The sequence below is a fragment of the Lithobates pipiens genome, unplaced genomic scaffold, assembly GCF_037356315.1.
Source record: "Lithobates pipiens isolate NorthernLeopardFrog02 unplaced genomic scaffold, aLitPip1_a1.2 Scaffold_19, whole genome shotgun sequence".
NCBI classification, from domain to species: Eukaryota; Metazoa; Chordata; class Amphibia; order Anura; family Ranidae; genus Lithobates; species Lithobates pipiens.
Genome location: NW_027507764.1, coordinates 478,170,711 through 478,192,640, shown reverse-complemented (window position 1 = coordinate 478,192,640; position 21,930 = coordinate 478,170,711). Strand labels below are relative to the sequence as shown.

Genomic DNA, 21,930 nt, shown 5'->3' with positions numbered 1-21,930 from the left:
AAAATATAATTAAGTAAGCAGTATATTCTCTAGAACATTGCTTCAACTGCCTGAACAGAGGTCACTCCAGAGGCCTATTATGTCACGAGATGAATTTCATTGTCATATTTCTTTATTTAAGCCAATCAGGGTCTAGCTACTGTTAACCTAAATTTGGGAAAGTGTCTAACAGTGAGGAGATCTGGGCACTAAGTTTGTACTTTGGTACTGCAAATTCAACCAACACGTTTTTCCAGACATACAGCATACAGTGGCTGCAAAAAATATCATCTCTGTAGTAACTGGAATGCAAAAGAGCCATGACAAGAACAACAGTTGACATTTATGTACTCAACCTAATTTGTAATACTCAACAGAAAATTCGCAATTATGCTTTTAACAACTTGTATTAAATTTTTATCCCAATACTTATTTGGAAGGCAAGTGCAGAAATATAGGCTACAGTAAGTTTTGTCAAAACCAGGCTATAGAGACTGACCAATCCATGAAGTTCTTAACAGCCAAAGTAGCCATTCTGCTACTAGCAGAGTCATTATACTGCCAGTCCAGCACCAACATTCTTAGACAAACAGAAACATTTAAAGTACTATAAGCAAAACATTTTTGATAAAGTAGGGGAAGCTTATAACCCCAGTTAGATTTTTTTCGCCATCTGTGTCCTATTGTAAAGATTTCCCTTCACTTCCTTTGCCATAGCCAAACAGAAAGTGAGATGAAATCCCTGCAAAATTGGGGAATTCCTTGAGGACCCCCAGGTGACCTAGTTCTTAGTGTCCTCATTGGAAGATTTCCCCTCTATTACTTTTCTGGGGACAACCCAAAATTTGGGATTTTCTTTTTACTTTCAATGATAAACGGTAAACAGGACAAATAGATGGGGTGAATCTCCTTAATGGGATCACAGACAGCAATAAAAACTGGAAAGAATTCTAATCCCACTGCGCTATACTTTAATATGTTGTATTAATCGGTCTCATCACCTGTTGTTTTGCCTCTTGGTAGGCAACATCAACATTCTCCCACTTGAGTTGTAGTGATGTTATTTTTTCTTTACATTCTTGCAATTTCAGCAGATCTGCTTGGTGGGATGAAGTTTCAGACATCAGGTCCTTCTGCATCATTGATGTCTTCTGGTTCCACCGTTCTAAGTCCATGGTATGGGACTGCTTGGTGTGGTCCAAATCACTCTGCAGTTTTTCTACAATCATCACATAATTCTGGATCTAAAACAATGACTTTTTAATTATTATGTTAGCAAAGTACATTTACAGACACAATCCTACATGCATTATACCAAATACAGAGAGAAACTTTAAAGTATAATTTACATTTTTGCAAACAAATTGGAGCAGCACCTATGTTCTATTTGTTACATATTCCTATAAACATAGCATCTTCCTAGTGTCAGTCAGCAACGGCTGCAGGGGAGAGGAAAATGCTAATTGACACAGGGGAGCGGGATCATGTGACCGAAATGGAGCAGTCTGAAAATGGGTATGTATAAGCATCTTTCGTACACAGGTTAGAAAGTAAAAGGTATTAAGAGCGGGGAGGGGTGGCAGTTTCAGGTACCAACTCAAAGATTGCCTGTTTTCTATTTTACCAGCTGTATAAGTGACACGATGAGGAGAAAAAAAAAAAATAAACACACATGACAACTGATGAGCAGTTGCAAAGCAATGCCAAGGACTTGTGAGCATATTTCAAGGAAGGAGGGGATTTTGGGGGGGTGTTGTAATAAGAATTTTTATTTTGGAAGATCGCTGTGTATTGCTTGCCCTCGACTCCTGCACTCTGTTACTAATCCCTGACCTTTCTGTGTTCTCTGTGCTTCACACTACTGGCTTCTTCGTTTTGTATGTTATACACCCTGTGCATAACGTATTCCTCACCCCTGAACACTTTTCATTGCTTACCATAACCATGACCTCTGCAATCTGTAAATTACTTACTCTTGGACTCTGCAACCTGGGTGTTACGCGGCAGAGACGCTCTGACTCCTGGGATTGATGACACTCATATCCCGCGAGCCAATACGCAGCTGGACATGAGGTTCCTTGCCGAGGCAAGGTAGACAGGAAGATGACAAAAACGGCACTAAAAACAAGGTAAATAGAGCAGAATAAAAAGCCTGCATGGGGCAAATTTTGTAAGGTGGGTGGAACTCCGCTTTAATCCAGCATTTCCATGATTCTTGGAAAAAGTGCAGAGCAGTTTCCTTGCTCACAGCTGTCAAAAAAAGAAGCAGCCAGCAATGTTTATCAACAATCTTGCTCAGCGCTGAACATTGTATTTTTCTTATCTGTCCTTTGGTTTATTAATTTACAGATCAAAGGGATGAACTTTGGTGTGCAAATGAAGTCAGTTTAAAGTAACATTGTTAAGTTAAAAAATATTTTCTTTTGTTTTTTTATTAAATTGTTCCTCTGTTTAACCCCTTATAGAAGTTAAGCCTTATTAACTCCTTATTCTCTTAATTTCGTAAAGCTATTAATAATTAAAACTATTTTTTGATTTGCTTTGTTCATTAATATGTTAACACCTTTAACATATATTTACACATTTCACATTGAAAAAAGCACAACATTTACAAATATTTTTTTTTCATTTGTAAAATAACTTTTTTAATGCTTTGTACCATTGCTGACAGCTGAAGTGTAAACAAAAAAGTTGCAGTAGGTATCGGAAAATACTAAAAAAAAAAAAAAAAGACCCCAATATAAAACTTAATGGTATTTTTTTTTTTTTTTTTTATTTCTTTACACATTACATCTTTTTTCATTACATTTCTTTAAATTTGATTGAAGCAGAGTATTAGATTTTATTTTATTGCCATCTTGTTTGATAACCTAATGTTCAGGGGTTGAAAATCTTTAAAATAAATAAGTTCTTCAGATTCATGAGAGAATCGTGATCTTTATTCTAAGAAAACAAAAACAAGATTCTCATTTTATCCAGAATCGTGCAGCTCTACTGCAGTCTGTGTATTCCTTACTCTTGACCCTTGCACCCTGTATGGTTATGCACTCTCGACCTCTGCACTCCTTGTGTTATAAACTCCTAACCTTTGAACTCTGTTTTATGCACATTTGATCACTGCATTGTGTGTTACCGTCTCCTGAACTTTGCACTGTGGGTTACATGTGCTCAGTAGGTCTGTTACTTACTCTTGACCTAGAGTAGTAGGTTTAGGGTTCAACTATACCCCTTTAATCCCCTCCCAATGTTACTGCATTTGGCAACACCCATGATTCTCCATGGCTTGCTATATTATTGCTGTACTCCCAAGGGTGCCCCAGGTCTTTCACAATCCTAGAAACTTCCCTAGATGTATATCATAGAATTTTGTAAAATTAAAACAAAAAAACAAAAAAGCTGGAGTTCAGCCTAGTCAATCTAAACCTGCTAATGCAGATAACTTTTAACTACCCACTCCCGAGATGCTGCTGTCCAAAGGCATCTCTTTTGACCCTCTAGCCAAAGTGGACAAACCTAGAAAGTAGTGTGTTACTGGCAGGATTGCAAAATAAAAGTAAAGAATGCATCCTACAAGCCAGACACGTTTCATTGATAATACCACTCTTCAGGGGCAGATGCATGCAACTCTATAAAAGACAAGAAAACAGGAGTAGACCAGTATGATCAAAAGTTATACCCCATAATGGGGAGGATGTGTACAAGAGAAAAGGGAGAGAGAGTTACTCATCCCTCTGAGTACTTACAGCATAAGTCGGGAAAATGGGGGACAAGGAATCAGAGGTCGTCCCAATTGTCTGTACCAGGAGCTGTGTAGGGAGCCTGCAGGAGAGGGACTGGGTGCACAATTATGCAGTAGGCATGCATTCTCATGCCTACTGATAGTAACATACTTAGACTCATCTATAACCAAATGATAATACTGTGTTTCTTACCATAGATTACACTGCATAGTGCCATTTAGATTATGTGTACATATATGAATTTGCAAGAATTCATTTTATCCATATTAAATCTCTTGTCAATTTTATATGCCGTCACTTTGATATGTATATGTAATGTATTGATTAGGTCAACACCATGTATGTGTGTGTATGCATATTCAACCTTTTCTACTATGTGCATCATTGTTATGTATTGTCAGACTCAATATGCCAATCAAATATTTTCTAATTATCCCATCCCACAAAGCAATAGCCTCATTTAAAGTCCCACCTTCCTTTTTCTCATACCTGAACCAGGGATGGAGGCACACACTGTGTGCTTCATTTAACCACTTAAGGACCGCCTGCTGTATATGTACATTGTTATTGTTATTGTAGCTGCTGCCACAATCGAGATATCCCTCTTTACAGGAGGCGGTCCTGTGTACGATAACGGTGGTCTCCACGGCGGGTTCGCTACGAGATCACCGTTGTCGGTGGTGGGAGAGGTGCCACCCCCCCTCCCGCTGCTCTCCCGCGCCCTCCGCCGCTTACCGGACCCATCAGTAGCGGCAGAGGCGATCGGGTCCTTTCTTCTGCTGGGTGTAGAGAAGAGTGAGGCTAAGATGGCCCCCACTTATTGCATTTAAGTCCAAATATGAGATCTGAGGACTTTTTGACCCCAGATCTCATATTTAAGAGGACCTGTCATGTTTTTTTTCTATTACAAGGGATGTTTACATTCCTTGTAATAGGAATAAAAGTGATCCATTTTTTTTTTTTAAAACCCCCCGTCCCGACGAGCTCATACACAGAAGCGAACACATATGTGAGTAGCGCCCGCATATGAAAATGGAAATCAAACCACACATGTGAGGTATCGCCGCGATCGGTAGAGCGAGAGCAATAATTCTAGCCCTAGACCTCCTCTGTAACGCAAAACATACAACCTGTAGTATTTTTTAAATGACGCTTATGAAGATTTTTGAGGGTAAAAGTTTGACGCCATTCCACGAGCGGGCTCAATTTTGAAACATGACATGTTGGGTATCAATTTACTCAGTATAACATTATCTTTCACAATATAAAAAAAAAACTGGGCTAATTTTACTGTTGTCTTATTTTTTTATTCAAAAAAGTGAATTTTTTTCCAAAAAAAGCAGTGCTTGTAAGACCGCTGCGCAAGTACGGTGTGAAAAAAAGTACCGCAATGACCGCCATTTTATTCTCTAGGGTGTTAGAAAAAAAGCAAAATATAATGTTTGGGGGCTTGAAGTAATTTTTAAGCAAAAAAAAAAAAAAAAACTGTTTTATATATGTAAACGCCAAATCTGAAAAAAGTGGTTAAAGGCCTACATTCCCCCCCTATTATTCTTCTAGTTGGAAAGCATTAAAAAGGTACTCTTACCTCACTGGGCTTCCCTGTCTGTCATTGATCAGCCCTTTCAAGAAAAACATCCCAGTCAGGTCTTTTCCCTTGTGAAAAGCATGTCATGACCCCATTCATTCCTAATAAGGAACCACACTTTGCGTTCCCCAGCTATTTAGTGGAATATGAGCCACTAGGCACAGGACCCAATCAAGATGATTTTTGGGCAGGGTCTTACATTACGAACTCAGAAAACAGGATAAAAGGTAGAGCAAGTTTTATAGCATGCTAAACCGGGGGAGTGAGGAGTTTACATAAAGGAAGACTTTAGATATATACCAGAAGCAGGTGGAGGGGAATAGCTGAACAATCATCCTTCATGCCTTAAGTTTATAGATGAGCTCTCTGGGTTTCAGGGCTCCCTGGGATCTTTGAAAGATAATTAAATGTTGTATACTAATGGGTCTACACTGGAAAAAATATGGCTAAAACTAAACATTAAAACGGAGATACAGTTCTCACATTTCACGAAAATGGTCCTTATGGCAGACACAAAATGAGAAAAGCCTAAAAAAAACACAAAATAGGTCTCCTCAATAATGTAAAAGGCACTGGAATTGGCAGAAATATACTTAACAGTAACCTTAATTTATACAACGGACTCTAGAACAGCCAAATATTAGCATCAAACAGGATATAAGGTGTTTAATATGGAGTAGGGAGAAGCTGAATGAAAGAAAGGAAGGATAAAGATCATGGGGAGAAGTTATGTTGCATAAATTATGGCTCAGACAAACACAAGAGAGCTGACTATAAAGAGGAAAACGGAAGGACAAAAAAAAGAGACGGGCCTTTCTTTGCATCATATTTTACAAAGTCACAGAGAGCTTTATTGTTTAGTTACTAATTTCTATTCTAAAAGTGACTGATTGCACACCACATCCTGCTTATTCTAAGAAGTTCAGTGTATGTTTCCATTGCTTTCCATTTGACTTTTAAAATCATCTTTATTCAGAATGCAGGACCTCTTTCAGTCCAACGATCTCATGCAAAAAGCAAAAAGAACAACACTTGCCAATTTGAGAGGTTATTGAAAATACTTGGAAAATCCTTATAGCTCTTTACATCTCATCTAGGAGCACAATAATAAAAAAAAAGCTTGTAATCAAACAAAAATAAGGGTTTACAAAACAATATTTTCAATGGATTCTCAAAGAAAGTTGGAATCCACTTGAATGGTTGCTGACATTGCTGGGTGAGAATTGAAGCCCATCCTTTCACATATAGACCAATAATGCTTATACTGGCTTATTTCATAAAGCATTGCAGAGTTTTACAGTACCTGATAAGTACTGTAACCCAAAGCAACAGTACTTGGCCATTGCTAAATGCAATGAGTTAATAAAAAAATAATAATAATCTGGGTGCTGTGGATCACTGTGCCTTGTGTTATTCCACAAACCACAGACCACAATAGCAGACATTACCTGCTTGTAGGATTGCCACCAAGCTTCTGTTTTACCAGCATGGCAGGAAAAGTTAAAGTGGTTTTAAAGCCTCAAGGTTATTTTTTTTTACCTTAATGCATTTTATGCATTAAGGTAAAAAAACCTCTGCTGCAGGATCCCCCAGCCCCCTCTTATAGTTACCCGAGCCTGATCCAACGACGTGCATGAGAGCAGCGGCTCGTGTGGCTGTCTCCCTCCTCATTGGACATATTGATAGGAGCAGGAGCCAATAGCTCCCACTGCTATCAATCAACTTCAGTGATGAGGGAGCGGGGGGCAGAGTCTTGCTGTCTGTGTTAATGGACGCCACAGCAAGTCTAGAGAGTGAGCAAGCATGATTGTCCCCATGGAAAGCGGCTTCCCATGGGGGCACTGGACAGAGAGGAGGGACCAGGAGTGTCAGCGGATAAGAGGAGGTTCAGGGCCGCTCTGTGCAATTCCATTGCACAGAGCAGGAAAGTATAGAGAATTTTTTGTTGTTTTTTTTTTTTATTTCGTTTACAACCGCTTTAACACTGGCATATTGCCTATATAATGAACAGATATGATATAATAACTAGGAAAGAAATCTTCATGTAAACCATGTTAAGCCTCAAGCTATCCAACCTAAGAGTATTTACAGATGCTTGAAAATGTAAGTACACCCCATGAAAACTGTCAACATATTTGAATAGACACACATTAGCTCGTCATTCATTCAAACCTGCCTAAAGACATTTAAAATTAGCATGCTGTATTAATTTACATAACCAAAATTAAATTAATGAAAATGCAGATTTCTCACATGGAAACAGTAAGCACACCTCTACATTTACCACCACTTCAAATAAGATCAAATGAAATCAGGATAGGGGTCAATGAGTAGAATATTCTTATGCCCTGTACACACGGTCGGAGAATCCGTCGGACTGCGTCTTATCGGACCGTGTCGTCAGATAATCCGACTGTGTGTGGTATGCATCAGGCTTCCGAATCTCCGATTGGGTCCGAATCTCCGTCAGACCCAATTTTCCAACATGTTGGAAATATTTCCCGACCAACTGGGCCGGTCGGACGTAATCTGATCATGTGTATAGCATTTTGATCGGACCAAGTGCCCCGCATGCTCAGATCAAATTCCTACATCAAAGCTATTGGCTACCAGCCTGAATGTAGTCCCATCATAACGAAATTACGTCATCACGTTCTGAAAGATCGGATTTTTTAGCCAAATTGGCCCGACCGTGTGTATGCAACTGTTTCGGACACAATCCGTCGGACTAAATCCGACGGACAAAATCCGACGGATTTGGTTGGCAAAATCTCCAACCGTGTGTACAGGGGCTTAGAGGGTATGTAAAGCTCTAATTCTGTGTACACGCGATCAGAATTTCGGCCAGCAATAGACCGATGAGAACCATCGTACGTCACCGGGTTCTTGGCGGTTGGAATTTGGTGTGACCATGTGTAGACAAGACAGTTTGAGCTTCCGAGGGGAAACCATAAGAGCATTTTCCAACGAGAATTCCGATCGTGTGTACGCAGCATAACAATAAATGTTTCCTATATACTTCCTTTTGATCTGTTAAACATACCAATAAAAGAGCTTTCTTATACCAGCTCTACAAGTGTAAAGAGAAAAACACAAGTTGTTCATCCAACCAGAAATCTTGTGAGCCATACCTTCCTGTATTTTCTGCCCCTGAACTGTCATCAGTTAGCATTGTTTTCTGCTACCTGTGTGGACTACAAAACAACCCCCATGTTATCTAGAAGAAAGGGAGATATTATATAATCCTAACACTCCCTTTCCCAGGTTACTAGGTTAAAATAAAAAGAGAAGAGAGAAAAAAAAAGTATAAAAAACATGGTGTTGACATGGGTGGTGTCATCATGCCAGCATCAAAACAGCTCCACAAGGCTCTTTGAAATAAGGCTGTAGATGCCCGAGTCTGATAAGAGTCTTAAAATGATAGCCAAATTATCTGAATAATACATTCCATGTATAATGCAAACAATGTGCATATTTTAAGCAACTGCTAATTTGCCTAGGACTGTCCAGGGCCCTGGAACTCAACATTTTATTGCAGGAACTGTAGAAAAGTTTTGCAACAACTGTTGTTAAAGGACATACATCTACAATAAGAAAGGAATTATACTAATTTAAAGTGGTTGTAAACCGACTTTTTGGACTTCTACCTATAGTTAAGCCTAGAATAAGGCTTACCTATAGGTAGTGGAAATAGCTCCTAAACGTGTGCCATTTAGGAAATATTTCCCATGTAGTCCACTGAAAATTCCGACGGCGCATTCGCAGGGAAGAAACAAAAACGAAGTGCCGTTTCTTCCCTAGCCTGCGTCTGTTAATCGCGGCTCCTGTGCGCATGCACAGGAGTGACGTCACGTGGCTCAGGCGAATCACAGAGCCGGAGTCCGCAGCACAGAAGGAAGAGGTGCCAGAAGATGGACGCTGCCTACAAAGGGGACATCATGGATTATTTTGCAGGTAAGTGCCACATAATGGGCTAGTATGCGATGCATACTAGCCTATGATGCTTTTCATTTGCAGGCTTTGCAGCGAGCAAAAGAGGAAGTAAAACCCATCAGGGTTTACTTCCTCTTCACCCGGCATGGAAGGTGTCCTGGGAAAAAGTATTTGCTGTTCAAAATGAATATTAAAGCAAGACTGCAGCTTTCCAAATGTGTTGTGAACTGATAAGCCATAGATAAAAATTGTTTGGTCACAGTAACAGTAGACATGTTTTCTGCAAACTAAAAAGAACATTTTAGCAGAAGAGCCCCATAATAACTGTGAAGCATGTTAGTGGAAATGTTATGGTTTGGGGTTGTTTTGTTGCTTATGGGTCCCAGCCGGTTGCATTGAGTCTACTATAAAGTTCTACATCACATCAAAGTGTGTTTTATTAAAAATGTTTGGCCATGATCCGGCTCCATCCTCGGATGCTGACAGGTATAACCTCTCCATCCTACCAAACAATACCACACCATCCCCTGCCCTCATCCACATCCTATGAGAGGATTGCCTGGGAATTTGGCCTAGAAATCAAGGCAGCCAGAGGCACATGCATGGCGGCTCCTAAGATGGCCACACAGACTGGGAGCTGTATGCCTGTATGCCATACAGGCATACAGCATGCCTCAAAACCTGTTTCACTAATGGCTGTGGAGGGGCAACAAGTCACAGCATCTCCCCATGTCAGTGGGACCCGTCCTCCCCGGTCCCTGGACACATACAGTGGTGTGAAAAAGTGTTTGCCCCCTTCCTCATTTCCTGTTCCTTTGCATGTTTGTCACACTTAAGTGTTTCGGAACATCAAACCAATTTAAACAATAGTCAAGGACAACACAAGTAAACACAAAATGCAATTTGTAAATGAAGGTGTTTATTATTAAAGGTGAAAAAAAATCCAAACCATCATGGCCCTGTGTGAAAAAGTGATTGCCCCCCTTGTTAAAACATACTATAACTGTGGTTGTCCACACCTGAGTTCAATTTCTCTAGCCACACCCAGGCCTGATTATTGCCACACCTGTTCACAATCAAGGCATCACTTAAATAGGAGCTGCTTGACACAGTAAGGTCCACCAGAAGATCCTTAAAAGCTACACATCATGCCGAGACCCAAAGAAATTCAGGAACAATTGAGAAAGAATGTAATTGAGATCTATCAGTCTGGAAAGGGTTATAAAGCCATTTCCAAAGCTTTGGGAATACAGCGAACCACAGTGAGAGCCACTATCCACAAATGGCGAAGACATGGAACAGTGGTGAACCTTCCCAGGAGTGGCCGGCCGCCCAAAATTACCCCAAGAGCACAGCGACGACTCATCCAAGAGGTCACAAAAGACCCCACAACAACGTCCAAGGAACTGCAGGCCTCACTTGCCTCAGTTAAGGTCAGCGTTCATCCCTCCACCATCAGGAAAAGACTGGGCAAAAATGGCCTGCATGGCAGAGTTCCAAGGAGAAAACCACTGCTGAGCAAAAAGAACATCAAAGCTCGTCTCAATTTCTCCACAACACATCTTGATGATCCCCAAGACTTTTGGGACAACATTCTGTGGACCGATGAGACAAAAGTGGAACTCTTTGGAAGGTGTGTGTCCAAGTATATCTGGCGTAGAAGGAACACTGCATTTCAGAAAAAGAACATTATACCAACAGTAAAATATGGTGGTGGTAGTGTGATGGTCTGGGGCTGTTTTGCTGCTTCAGGACCTGGAAGACTTGCTGTGATAAAAGGAACTATGAATTCTGCTGTCTACCAAGAGATCCTGAAGGAGAATGTCCGACCATCTGTTTGTGTACTCAAGCTGAAACGAACTTGGGTTCTGCAGCAGGACAATGATCCTAAACACACCAGCAAGTCCACCACCGAATGGCTGAAGAAAAACAAAATGAAGACTTTGGAGTGGCCTAGCCAAAGTCCTGACCTGAATCCTATTGAGATGTTGTGGTATGACCTTAAAAAGGCTGTTCATGCTCGAAAACCCTCTAATGTAACTGGATTAGGACAATTCTGCAAAGAGGAGTGGGCCAAAATTCCTCCAGGACGCTGTAAAAGCCTCATTGCACGTTATCGCAAACGCTTGGTTGCAGTTGTTGCTGCTAAGGGTGGCCCAACCAGTTATTAGGTTTAGGGGGCAATCACTTTTTCACACAGGGCCATGATGGTTTGGATTTTTTTTCACCTTTAATAATAAACACCTTCATTTACAAATTGCATTTTGTGTTTACTTGTGTTGTCCTTGACTATTGTTTAAATTGGTTTGATGTTCCGAAACACTTAAGTGTGACAAACATGCAAAGGAACAGGAAATGAGGAAGGGGGCAAACACTTTTTCACACCACTGTAGATCTCTGGAGCTAGAACCGCTCCTCAGGAATCCAAGATGGCAGCAGCGAGTCTGCCTCATGCACAGGGTCTTTCTACACACAGAATAGCTCCAGACTCCCTGCTCCTCAGCCCTCACCGGCTTCCAATGAATCCCTAAAAAGACACACTGCGGAAGAGTTTATGCTGTCCCCTATGGAAGAAAGCTCAAGTCTCCCTCAGATGAGGGAGAATCACCGGCCCTCCAACCTGACCTACCCACTAATAAAAGTAAACATGTTCTCCAGATTTTCAGACATGCTCAGCATCGGCCTGTCCCAAACCGCAGCAAAAATTACAGGGACATTAAGGCAGAACTCCAGTAGATAGAAACGATTGAATGGCACTTGGACATATCACCAGAACCAACCAAGACGCAAATCAAATACAGGATCTTCAATGCCAGCTCGAGTCAGCCATATCCAAGATAGATGACCTCGAGAATAGATATCGCAGATATAACTCCAGGATTACAGGCCTTCCTGAAACTGTCACGGATGTGAACGCAGCAGTTTGTCCCCTCCTTCAGGACCTCATTCCAGATATTCCATCTCACAGACTGGAACTGGACAGGGCCCATAGAGCTCTGCCCCCCCCCCCCCCCACTCCGATGTGCTTCGAAGAGACATTGTGGCAAAACCCTACTATTATGCGGTCAAGGAGGAGGTCATGCAGTGGGCCCGCTCGGCCACACAACTCAAGATCTGGGATCACCCTATCCAAGTCTCTGCGGACTTATCCCCATCCACAATTAAAAAAAGGAGATTACTCAAACCACTCCTCAGCACTTACTCAAAAGGATATAAAATATTGGTGGCTGTTCCCATTCAATCTTAGAGTTTCGAATGCCTCGTACACACGACCGGACTTTTTGACAGCAAAGGTCAGACGGAGCGAGTCCGTCGGACAATTCGATCTTGTGTGGGCTCCATTGGACCTTTGCTTGCCAAAAATCCGGTGGACTTTAGAAATAGAACAGGTTTTAAAATGTTTCCACCGGAACTCCGCCGGACCGAGAAATCCATTCGTGTGTATGCTAGTCCGATGGACAAAAACCGTTGCTAGGGCAGCTATTGGCTACTGGCTATGAACTTCCTTATTCTAGTCCAGTCGTACGTCATCACGTTCGAATCCATCGGACTTTGGTTTGATTGTGTGTGGCAAAGTTCGTTCATTCGGAAAGTCCATCGGAACTCCGCCGAAAGTCCGTCGGAAAGACAGTCGGACCTAGTCCCTCGAAAAGTCCGGGCGTGTGTACGCGGCATTAGAGTTTCATTCAAGAACAAGTCGTACACCTTCTCCAAACTTCACTTTACTCCAGTATGGCAGAAACCTAAACCAAAGAGGAAGACTCAGCGCCTACTTGAAAAGGCTAGATCCTTCTGTGAATATTTTGGTCTGATAAGCACACTCATTTTCTGGACACTTCATTTTTGAATGACTCCAGCATGGTCTCTTCAGAGCGCTTGTATCTCCCCCTCTTTTTTTTCTCAGTTTTTTCCTCTCATTGGGGCGGGGGGGGGGAGGGGGTTGTTACCCCTCTCTTTACATATTGCAGACAATTTAGAATATTATACTTAATTGTTACCGTTTTACGTAAGTTGTGAATACCCTGGGTGAAGGGTTAATATGCAAGTTATTGTCATAAAAAGTGTTTGGGGACCTGGGTCATGCCCCAAGGGACATGTATCAATGCAAAAAAAGTTTTAAAAACATCAATTTTTTCGGGAGCAGTGATTTTAATAATGCGTAAAGTGAAACAATAAAAGTGTAATATTCCTTTAAATTTCATACCTAGGGGGGTGTCTATAGTATGCCTGTAAAGTGGTGCATGTTTCCCATGTTTAGAACAGTCTGACAGCAAAATTACAATTCTAAAAGTAAAAAAAAAAATTATTTAAAATTACTCGCGGCTATAATGAATTGTCCAGCAATACACATTTTCCCACAGGGGAACCCCAAACAAAAAAAAAAATGCGCGGGGTCCCCCCAAAATCCATACCAGGCCCTTCAGGTCTGGTATGGATTTTAAGGGGAACCACGCGGCAAAATAAAAAAATGGCATGGGGTCCCCCCAAAACTCCATACCAGACCCTTATCAGAGCATGCACCCTCGAGAGAGTGCCCTTCCACCTGAACCGTACCAGGCCACATGCCTTCAACATTGGGAGGGTGCTTCGGGGTAGCCCCCCAAAGCACCTTGTCCCAATGATGATGGGAGAAAGGCCTTATTCCCACAACCCTTGCCCGGTGGTTGTGGGGGTCTGCAGGTGGGGGGCTTATTGGAATCTGGAAGCCCCCTTTAACAAGGGGACCCCCAAATCCTGCCCCCCCCCGTTTCACAAAAAAAAATTCAAAAATATTAAAAAAAACGACAAGAGACTGTTTTAGGACACAACGTTGTGGCTAAAACGCATACAAACGTGCGCTCTTTGCAGATATGCTCCTTTTTATCACATCACCGCTTACCTCCTTACCAAATGTCTACCGCCTATTGGAGGACTTTGGAAAAATCTCTGGACTCCTAGTCAACATTTCAAAGTCACATGTTCTCAACATAAATCTTCCAGACTCAGTCTCCCGGCTAAAAGGCTACTTTCTCTTTTCATGAAAAGAGAATAACATTCCTTAACTAATGCCCTGTACACACGATCAGAAATTCCACCAGTAAAAGTCTTATGTGAGCTTTTTATCGGAAATTCTGACCATGTGTATGCTCCATCTGACTTTTGCTGGCGGAATTCCCACCAGCAAAAGATTGAGAGCAGGTACTCAATTTTTCGGTTGGAAAAAGTTCCGATCAGAAATTCAGATCATCTGTACCAATTCCGACACGCAAAACTCCTACACATGCTCAGAAACAATTAGACGCATGCTTTGAAGCATTGAACTTAAAGCGGAGCTCAACCCTAAAGTGGAACTTCCGCTCATTGTAACCCGCCGTACAGTACAGGTATTTGCACCCACTTCCGGGATAGATATCCACAGAATCTGCGGATATTTACGCCACTTCCTGCGGGTCCCCCGCTATCTGCTGGGAAACACGGATCCCAGAGACAGCGGGGACCATCCTTATTGCGCAGCGCGACTCGCACATGCGCAGTAGGGAACCGGGAAATGAAGCCGCAAGGCTCCACTTCCTGATTCCCATACCCAAGATGGCGGCGGCAGCACCCGAGACACGATCGTGAGATCGGTTTCGGGTGCCGACATCGCGGGCACGCTGGGCGGGTAAGTGTCCTTATTTTAAAAAGTCAGCAGCTGCAGTATTTGTAAAAACAAAAAAAAAACGGCGGAACTTCCGCTTTAATTTTCTTGGCTCGTCGTAGTATTGTACGTCACCGCGTTTTTGACAGTCCAAAGTTCAGAAAACTATTGTGTGACCGCGTGTATGCAAGCCAAGTTTGAGCGGAATTCCGTCGGAAAAACCATCCAATTTTTTTCTGACGGAAAATCCAATCGTTTGTACAGTGCATAAGGGTGCTCTACCACATAGGATAGATAAAGTATATGCAACCAACTACTCGCTATTATTTAAAAAACTGGAATCAGATTTGTGAGACTGGTCTCAACTTAATCTATCTTGGCTAAGGGGGGTACATTCCATAAAGATGACATTGCTCCCATGAATCCTATACCTTTTTCGATCCCTACCCATACCTATTAAAACAGGCTATCTGTGATGCTTCCAGGCAAAAATTATTAGCTTAGTCTGGGGTTTGAAAGGACACAGACTGGATAAGGGGATCCTTTTTCGAGCTAGAAATAGAGGACGGGTCTACCTAACCTACTCAAATATTACCAAGCAGCCTAGTAAGTCCAGATATTGATTGTTTACTCTCGGTTTTCTAAACCCGATTGGGTGAATATGGAAAGCGAAGCAGTACCACAAATCACGCTAGACTTCTTGATGTATAGTCACCCAAGCAAACAATCTGTGATTCTCGCTCCAACACTTTCTCACTCCATGACATTATGGGACAAACTCAAAATCCTCCCAGAACTGGTGTCTCCGCTTCGCCTGCTAGCTCATCTCTTCCATAATCCCCAATTCCAACCAGGCATGAACATTGGGGCCTTTCATTGGTGGCTAAACAAAGGGTTATACAGAAAATGCCTTTTTTTTTTTTTATTCACTTGCCCTAAATCACTGCATCAATAAACTTGAAATGCCTTTGAGTGAAACATTCACACACCTACTAATCTCACACTTCCTACACTCCATTTGGGGAACCAAACCCTTACCACACAGCATCACACTATATGAGTGCTGGTGCGGCCAGATTATGGAGCAGAGGGGAGGGATTTCAACAATATGCAAGTCACTTTAAGTAGTGCACACTAAAACAAGCTATATATTGGCCTGGGAGAAAGATCTCCAACAGAAAAGGGAGTTGGATGAATGGCACAGAGCAATGGCATGGTCAAACCGAGGTATACTCTCTGATGGAGGCAAACTTAAAAGTTCTAACAAGATGGTACCTAGTCCCCACCAGTCTAGCAAAATTGTATCCATCAACCTCCCCCCTATGTTTCAGAGGGTGCACACATATATCCATGGTCCACATATGGTGGGAATGTCCAAAGCCAAGAGGGTTCTGGGGTAGAATCTATGATAATCAGAAAGACCACTGGTCTGTCCATTCCTAAGTCCCCTCACATAGCATTGCCAAACTTTACAATTGAAAGGGCCACTAGAACAGGAGCCTGATAGTGAAATCATGGGAAAAGCCCACTGTTTCAAGTACCCAGACCAAACAATAAAATATCATGGATCGTGGACCAGGAAAAGATGGTCAGTATCCTCCAAGACACAGTTGAAAAAGAGTAGCATTCCGGCAGGACATCTTATTCTCTTTTCATCATCTTCTTCACCTGATCTATTCTTATCCTCTTTTCCACCCTTCTTTTCTCTTCTTTCCATCCCGTTCTCACTTTACCGCATATAGAGGGCTACCAGGTTCAGAAGGTAACATCTTCCCTAGTTCTAGTTAAAAAACACATAACAGAGCACACCTTGGTAGGGAATAAGACAGTCATCCGATGCACAAGGGGCGAGAGTTTAATGAACGGAACACTGTTCCATTAGGTATGTCTAGACTTAACATCTCAGCTGGAAGTCTACAGGACACATACTTCAAATGGACATATGTTCCCTGTAAGGATAACGTTGATGTATAGTTAAGTAATTGAAATATACTAACTAGTAACATGCTTTACTACCATCGCTACAATTATCAACTTTACTATTACAACACACTAGCATATCCACCAAGGAATGGCTCAAAAAGAAAACATGGAGGCTTATGAACTGACCTAGTAAAAGCCTTTATTTGAATGCCATTGAACGATTGTGACAGATTTGAAACTGCAGTCTAAGTGCAAGATTTTGTGGGTTTCCTTGCACAAAGGAATTTTGCATGGAGAATTGCGCAAACATTTTATTTATAAAATGTTGGAGACTGGTGGGCAGTTATGCAAAAAAAGGTAATTTGAAAGGCCAAGGGTGTGCTTACTTTTTGCACAGTATACCATTACATAATTGTTGATGAATAAATTATTGAAAAGGCACATTTTTATTGTGATTTATTTTTTCAAGCCACCATGTCGGGGGCAACCTGGCTTCGTCGTTAGGCATATCAATTTGTCCAAAGATTACACCTTCTTGGCCCACACAAACAAAATATTAAGTTGCAGGGGTTTGAAGTGGTACAGAGAAAAATGGCACAGTTTCAAATGAGCTTACCATCAAACCTAGAGCTATCATGCTAAATTGCAGGGTTGGGTGGCTCCTGGGCTGTAGAGTTCGAGTCTGGGAGCTGAGAGTTATAAGTTTTTTGGGTTTTTTTTGCTTTTTTTTGGGGGGGGGGGGGGGAGCAAAGTAAGGCTAGCACTAGTGTTACTTTGGTGAACACTTGTGGCACAAAAGACAGGCCTACTGGAAGGGCTACAACTGGTAGTGTGGTTGCCCACAGCAAATTTGAGCCTGCGGTCATACGGGCATGATTTAACATGCCAACCGGGCCATAGCCGAAAGATGGCTACAGCGCGATCGGCTTATTCTGGGAGGGCGTCCATGGACCACCAGGTCCAGAGGACCCGGCGCATCAGAAATCACGGTAAATGGCTGCTGACATGTCCGGTTCCTCTCTTCTCTCCCCATACCTATTGGTACAGTGCAAGGGCAGAGGGGAGAGATCGGGTGCAGCAGCTGGATGTGTAGTGCCCACAGCGCTTATCTGTGCTCATTCCAGCCATCCATCCCATCCATGCTCAGATATGCTCTCCCATCCATGCTCAGAAATATGCTCCCATCCATTCTCAGAAATACTCATCCATCCCATCCATGCTCAGAAATACTCATCCATTCATGCCATCCCATCCATACTCCGAGATACTCATCCTTCCATACTCAGCAATATCCATCCATGCTCAGCAATATCCATCCATCCATGCATCCATCCGTACTCAGCAATACTCATCCATCCATGCCCAGCCACCTATACTCAGCAATACTTATCTATCCATACTCAGCAATACTCATCCATGCTCAGAAATACTCATCCATAACAATACTCATCCATCCATGCATCCATCCATACTCAGCAATACTCATCCACCCATGCTCAGCAATACTCATCCATCCTGCATGTTGGGCCTCTGCATGTGGCCACGGCCTTTAAAAGTCTCACATATGTGGTATCACCATACACAGGATGAGTAGTAGAATGTATTTTGGGGTGTAATTTGTGGTATGCATATGCTGTGTGTGAGAAATAACCTGATAATATGACACTTTTGAGGAAAAAAAAAATCTTGATTTTGCAAAGAATTGTGGGAAAAATTACAACTTCAAAAAACTCACCATGCCTCTTTTTAAATACCTTGGGATGTCTACTTTCCAAAAAGGGGTAATTTGGGGGATATTTGTACTGTCCTGGCTTGTTAAGGTCTCAAGAAATGAGTTAGGCCATCAGTACACCAGGTGTGATCTATTTTCAGTGATTTGCACCATAGCTTGTGGACTCTATAACTTTCACACAGACCAAATAATATACACTGATTTGGATTATTTTTTACCAAAGATATGTAGCAGTACAAAATTTGGCCAAAATTTATGAAGAAAAATTTATTTAATTTGCAAAATTGTATAACAGAAACAAAGAAAAAAAAATTCTTTTTTTTTTTTACAGAATTTTTGGTCTTTTTTCACTTATAGCACAAAAATAAAAAGAAACAGCAGTGATTAAATGCCACCAAAAGAAAGCTCTATTTGTGTGAAAAATAAAAGGACAAAAAATTTATTTGGGTACAGTGTTGCATGACTGAGTAATTCAAAGTCAAAGTGTGAGAGCACCAAAAACTGAAAATTGGTCTGGTTAGGAAGGGGGTTTAAGTGCCCACTTGTCAAGTGGTTAAAGTACTGCGATTTAACCACTTGCCTACTGGGCACTTAAACACCCCTCCTGCCCAGACCAATTTTCAGCTTTCGGTGCTCTCACACTTTGAATGACAATTACTCACTTATGCAACACTGTACCCAAATTAATTGTTTGTCCTTTTTTTCCCACAAATAGAGCTTTCTTTTGATGGTATTTGATCACCTCTGGGTTTTTTATTTTTTGCGCTATAAATGAAAAAATAATGATTTTTTTTTATTAAAAAAACACATTTTTCTTTGTTTCTGTGATAAAATTTAGCAAATTATTAATTTTTCTTCATAAATTTTGGCCACAATTTATACTGCTACATATGTTTGGTAAAAATAACCCAAAATTATTGGCTATCATTTGGTCTTTGTGAAAGTTAGAGAGTCTACAATCTGTGGTGCAAATCAAAAAAAAATCATCACATCTGATGTACTGGTGGCCCATCTCATTTCTTGTGACCCAAACAAGCCAGGAAAGTGCAAATACCCCCCAAATGACCCCTTTTTTGAAAGTAGACATTCCAAAGGTATTTAGTAAGAGGAATGATGAGCTTTTTGATGTTTACATATGAGATCATCTCTCATGGGGCACGCCGATCACGCTGTAAATGGCCGCTGTGATTGGCCGTTTACAGCGATCTGTGACTGGCTGTGTCCGGGGGACACAGCCAGCACAGAACTCCCCCTCTGCGCGCCGCCGTGGGCGCGCATCAGGGAAGCTAAAGGGAGGACGTCCAGGGACAGCCTCGCCGGCAGATAGCATCCGCGCTGCAGCAGTCTTTTGGCTATAGCATGAAGTGGTTAAAGCCTGACTTCAACCACTACTTCAGATTTGAACGATTTGATATGACTTCAGTGCTACTTCAGTGAGAGGGCTGTCCATGCCTCAGGGATGAACAGTGATGTAATGAACAAAAGTTTAATTAGCAAAGTTTTAATATTTAACTTCTTTCAGGTTCAAGAAGTGCTAATATAGACACAGGTACGATTTGCATTACGGTTTACATTATAGTCTATGGCAGGGCTGAAAGTGCTGTAATCCTGAAAAAGTAATAAACTACCTCTCAAATCGCATTACTTTAAATCGGACCTATTAAGACACATTAGATGCCACTTCAGGTACGATCTGTAAATCGCATGTCACATCTAAAGTGGTACTGGTGTGACTGGGGGCTGAAGGTAGCATTGGTGCACTGAAAACACTGGGAAATGCAAGTAAGCATGTTGATGTCCACGGAAGCTAGAAAGTCTTCATAATGGAGGAAAGCTATGACAGACCTAAAGGATTCTATGCAAACATTTTTGGGATTGAATGACATTTATTACTTGAGCCTGAAAGATGTTAAATATTAACCCTTTGCTAGTTAAACGTTTGTTCATCACTGTTCCTCCCTGTGACATGGACAGCTCCTCTCACTCAAGAAGCACTGAAGTCATATCAAATCGTTACATAGAAGTAGTGCTGAAGAAGTGGTTGAAGGCAGCCTTTAAATCGTACACAGGCGTGACCACAGCCTTCAGATGGGGAAAATGCCCCCCTTTGGTTTTGAACAGTAAAAAGTTTGAAGAAAAATCGTTGAAACCTTTCTGCAGTTGGAATAGCAATGATTTCATGATCTGAAAGATCTACAAGAGTAGCATATTTGCCAGTCTGTGCAGAGACAAACAAACAGATTGGACAACCTAAAGCAGTGTAGTGGTAAAGTAAAAAGCTAAAGCTCTGTATTCTGTGTCAACAATTATAGCTGCAATTATTTCCCTAAACTCTAGCATAGCTGTAGAGTACCCCTTCCTGGAAAAGGCTGAGGAAGGAGCCACACCAGAAGGTGCTAGGGAGCAAGAAGTGTGGTCTCAAGCAGAGAACAACAATCCAGGCTTTCATTGGCAAGTCACTCTTGACACTGCAGTGGATCATAAGTTGGTGAGGGCCTACAGAGTGGGACTGCCCTCCCAGCATTTGGAATCCAACATTTTCTACTGCTATCTAAAGTGACTTAAACATCAAAAGGAACCTTTGTTGCTCACAAACCAACTGCTAACCAAGAGAGGCAATGGACCGAGGTGGCTGGGTCACTGTGGGTAGCAGCAAAAAATAAGGTGAAAAACTGCATGTCCCCTGCATTTAGAGCAATGGTGGGAAAATTATGCCTTACAATGAAAAGATGGAAAAAGAATATGTGGAGCACAATCACAACACCTCTTTGGGCATATCTACAAGGGAGTCTTCACATACACATAAGTATGAGAAGCAACAAATTAAGAGCCTGAAGGTCACACTACAGGCAGGTCCCACAATCGCTCTGGTGAGATTCGGGTATGGCCCCCCAAGACATCGCTAAGGTTTAGTCAATATGGATTACTGCAAAAGGAGCTCATCTCAGAAGCATGTCAATGAAACATTGATTAATAAACTAAAAAGTTCCTGGAACAAGAAAAGTTACAAGTAAAAATGGTAAATCGTTTCTCAACACTGCCCTCTCTACAAGTTGACCCTGCTGCTCTCCAAGAATGGTTTTGTTGCTTATCCATAGATACAGTGGAAGAGTGAGCAGAGACAACCTAGGACAGGAAACACATTACTGACTGTACAGATAGGTGAAAATAAAGGAAAAATATATAAATATAGAAAATGATTGCTACCACCACATCTAAGAACTGGTACATTGCAATATATTATAATTCTGCTTTTGGGTTTTGATACACTTTAAAAAGGCATTGTTTCCACTGTAAAGAGATTATCTCATCACACTTTAACATGTGCTGAGAATGTATATGGCATTTGACCCCCTTGTCTACTAGTAAAATCCAGAACATTCTTAGACAGGTCTGGAAAGTGTAAAGAAAAAATCAA

At 41.6% G+C, this 21,930-nt stretch overlaps 1 protein-coding gene across 2 annotated transcripts in view; it reads right to left on the bottom strand.

Annotated features, from left to right (window-relative positions):
* The window catches only part of LOC143997335 (uncharacterized), a 585,170-nt gene that overhangs the window by 457,675 nt on the left and 105,565 nt on the right, over positions 1-21,930 (bottom strand). For both annotated transcript variants that reach the window (XM_077492911.1, XM_077492912.1), the window contains exon 7: positions 981-1,223. In XM_077492911.1, coding sequence (XP_077349037.1) covers positions 981-1,223 — 243 coding nt within the window. The remainder of the gene's footprint in view (positions 1-980; positions 1,224-21,930) is intronic.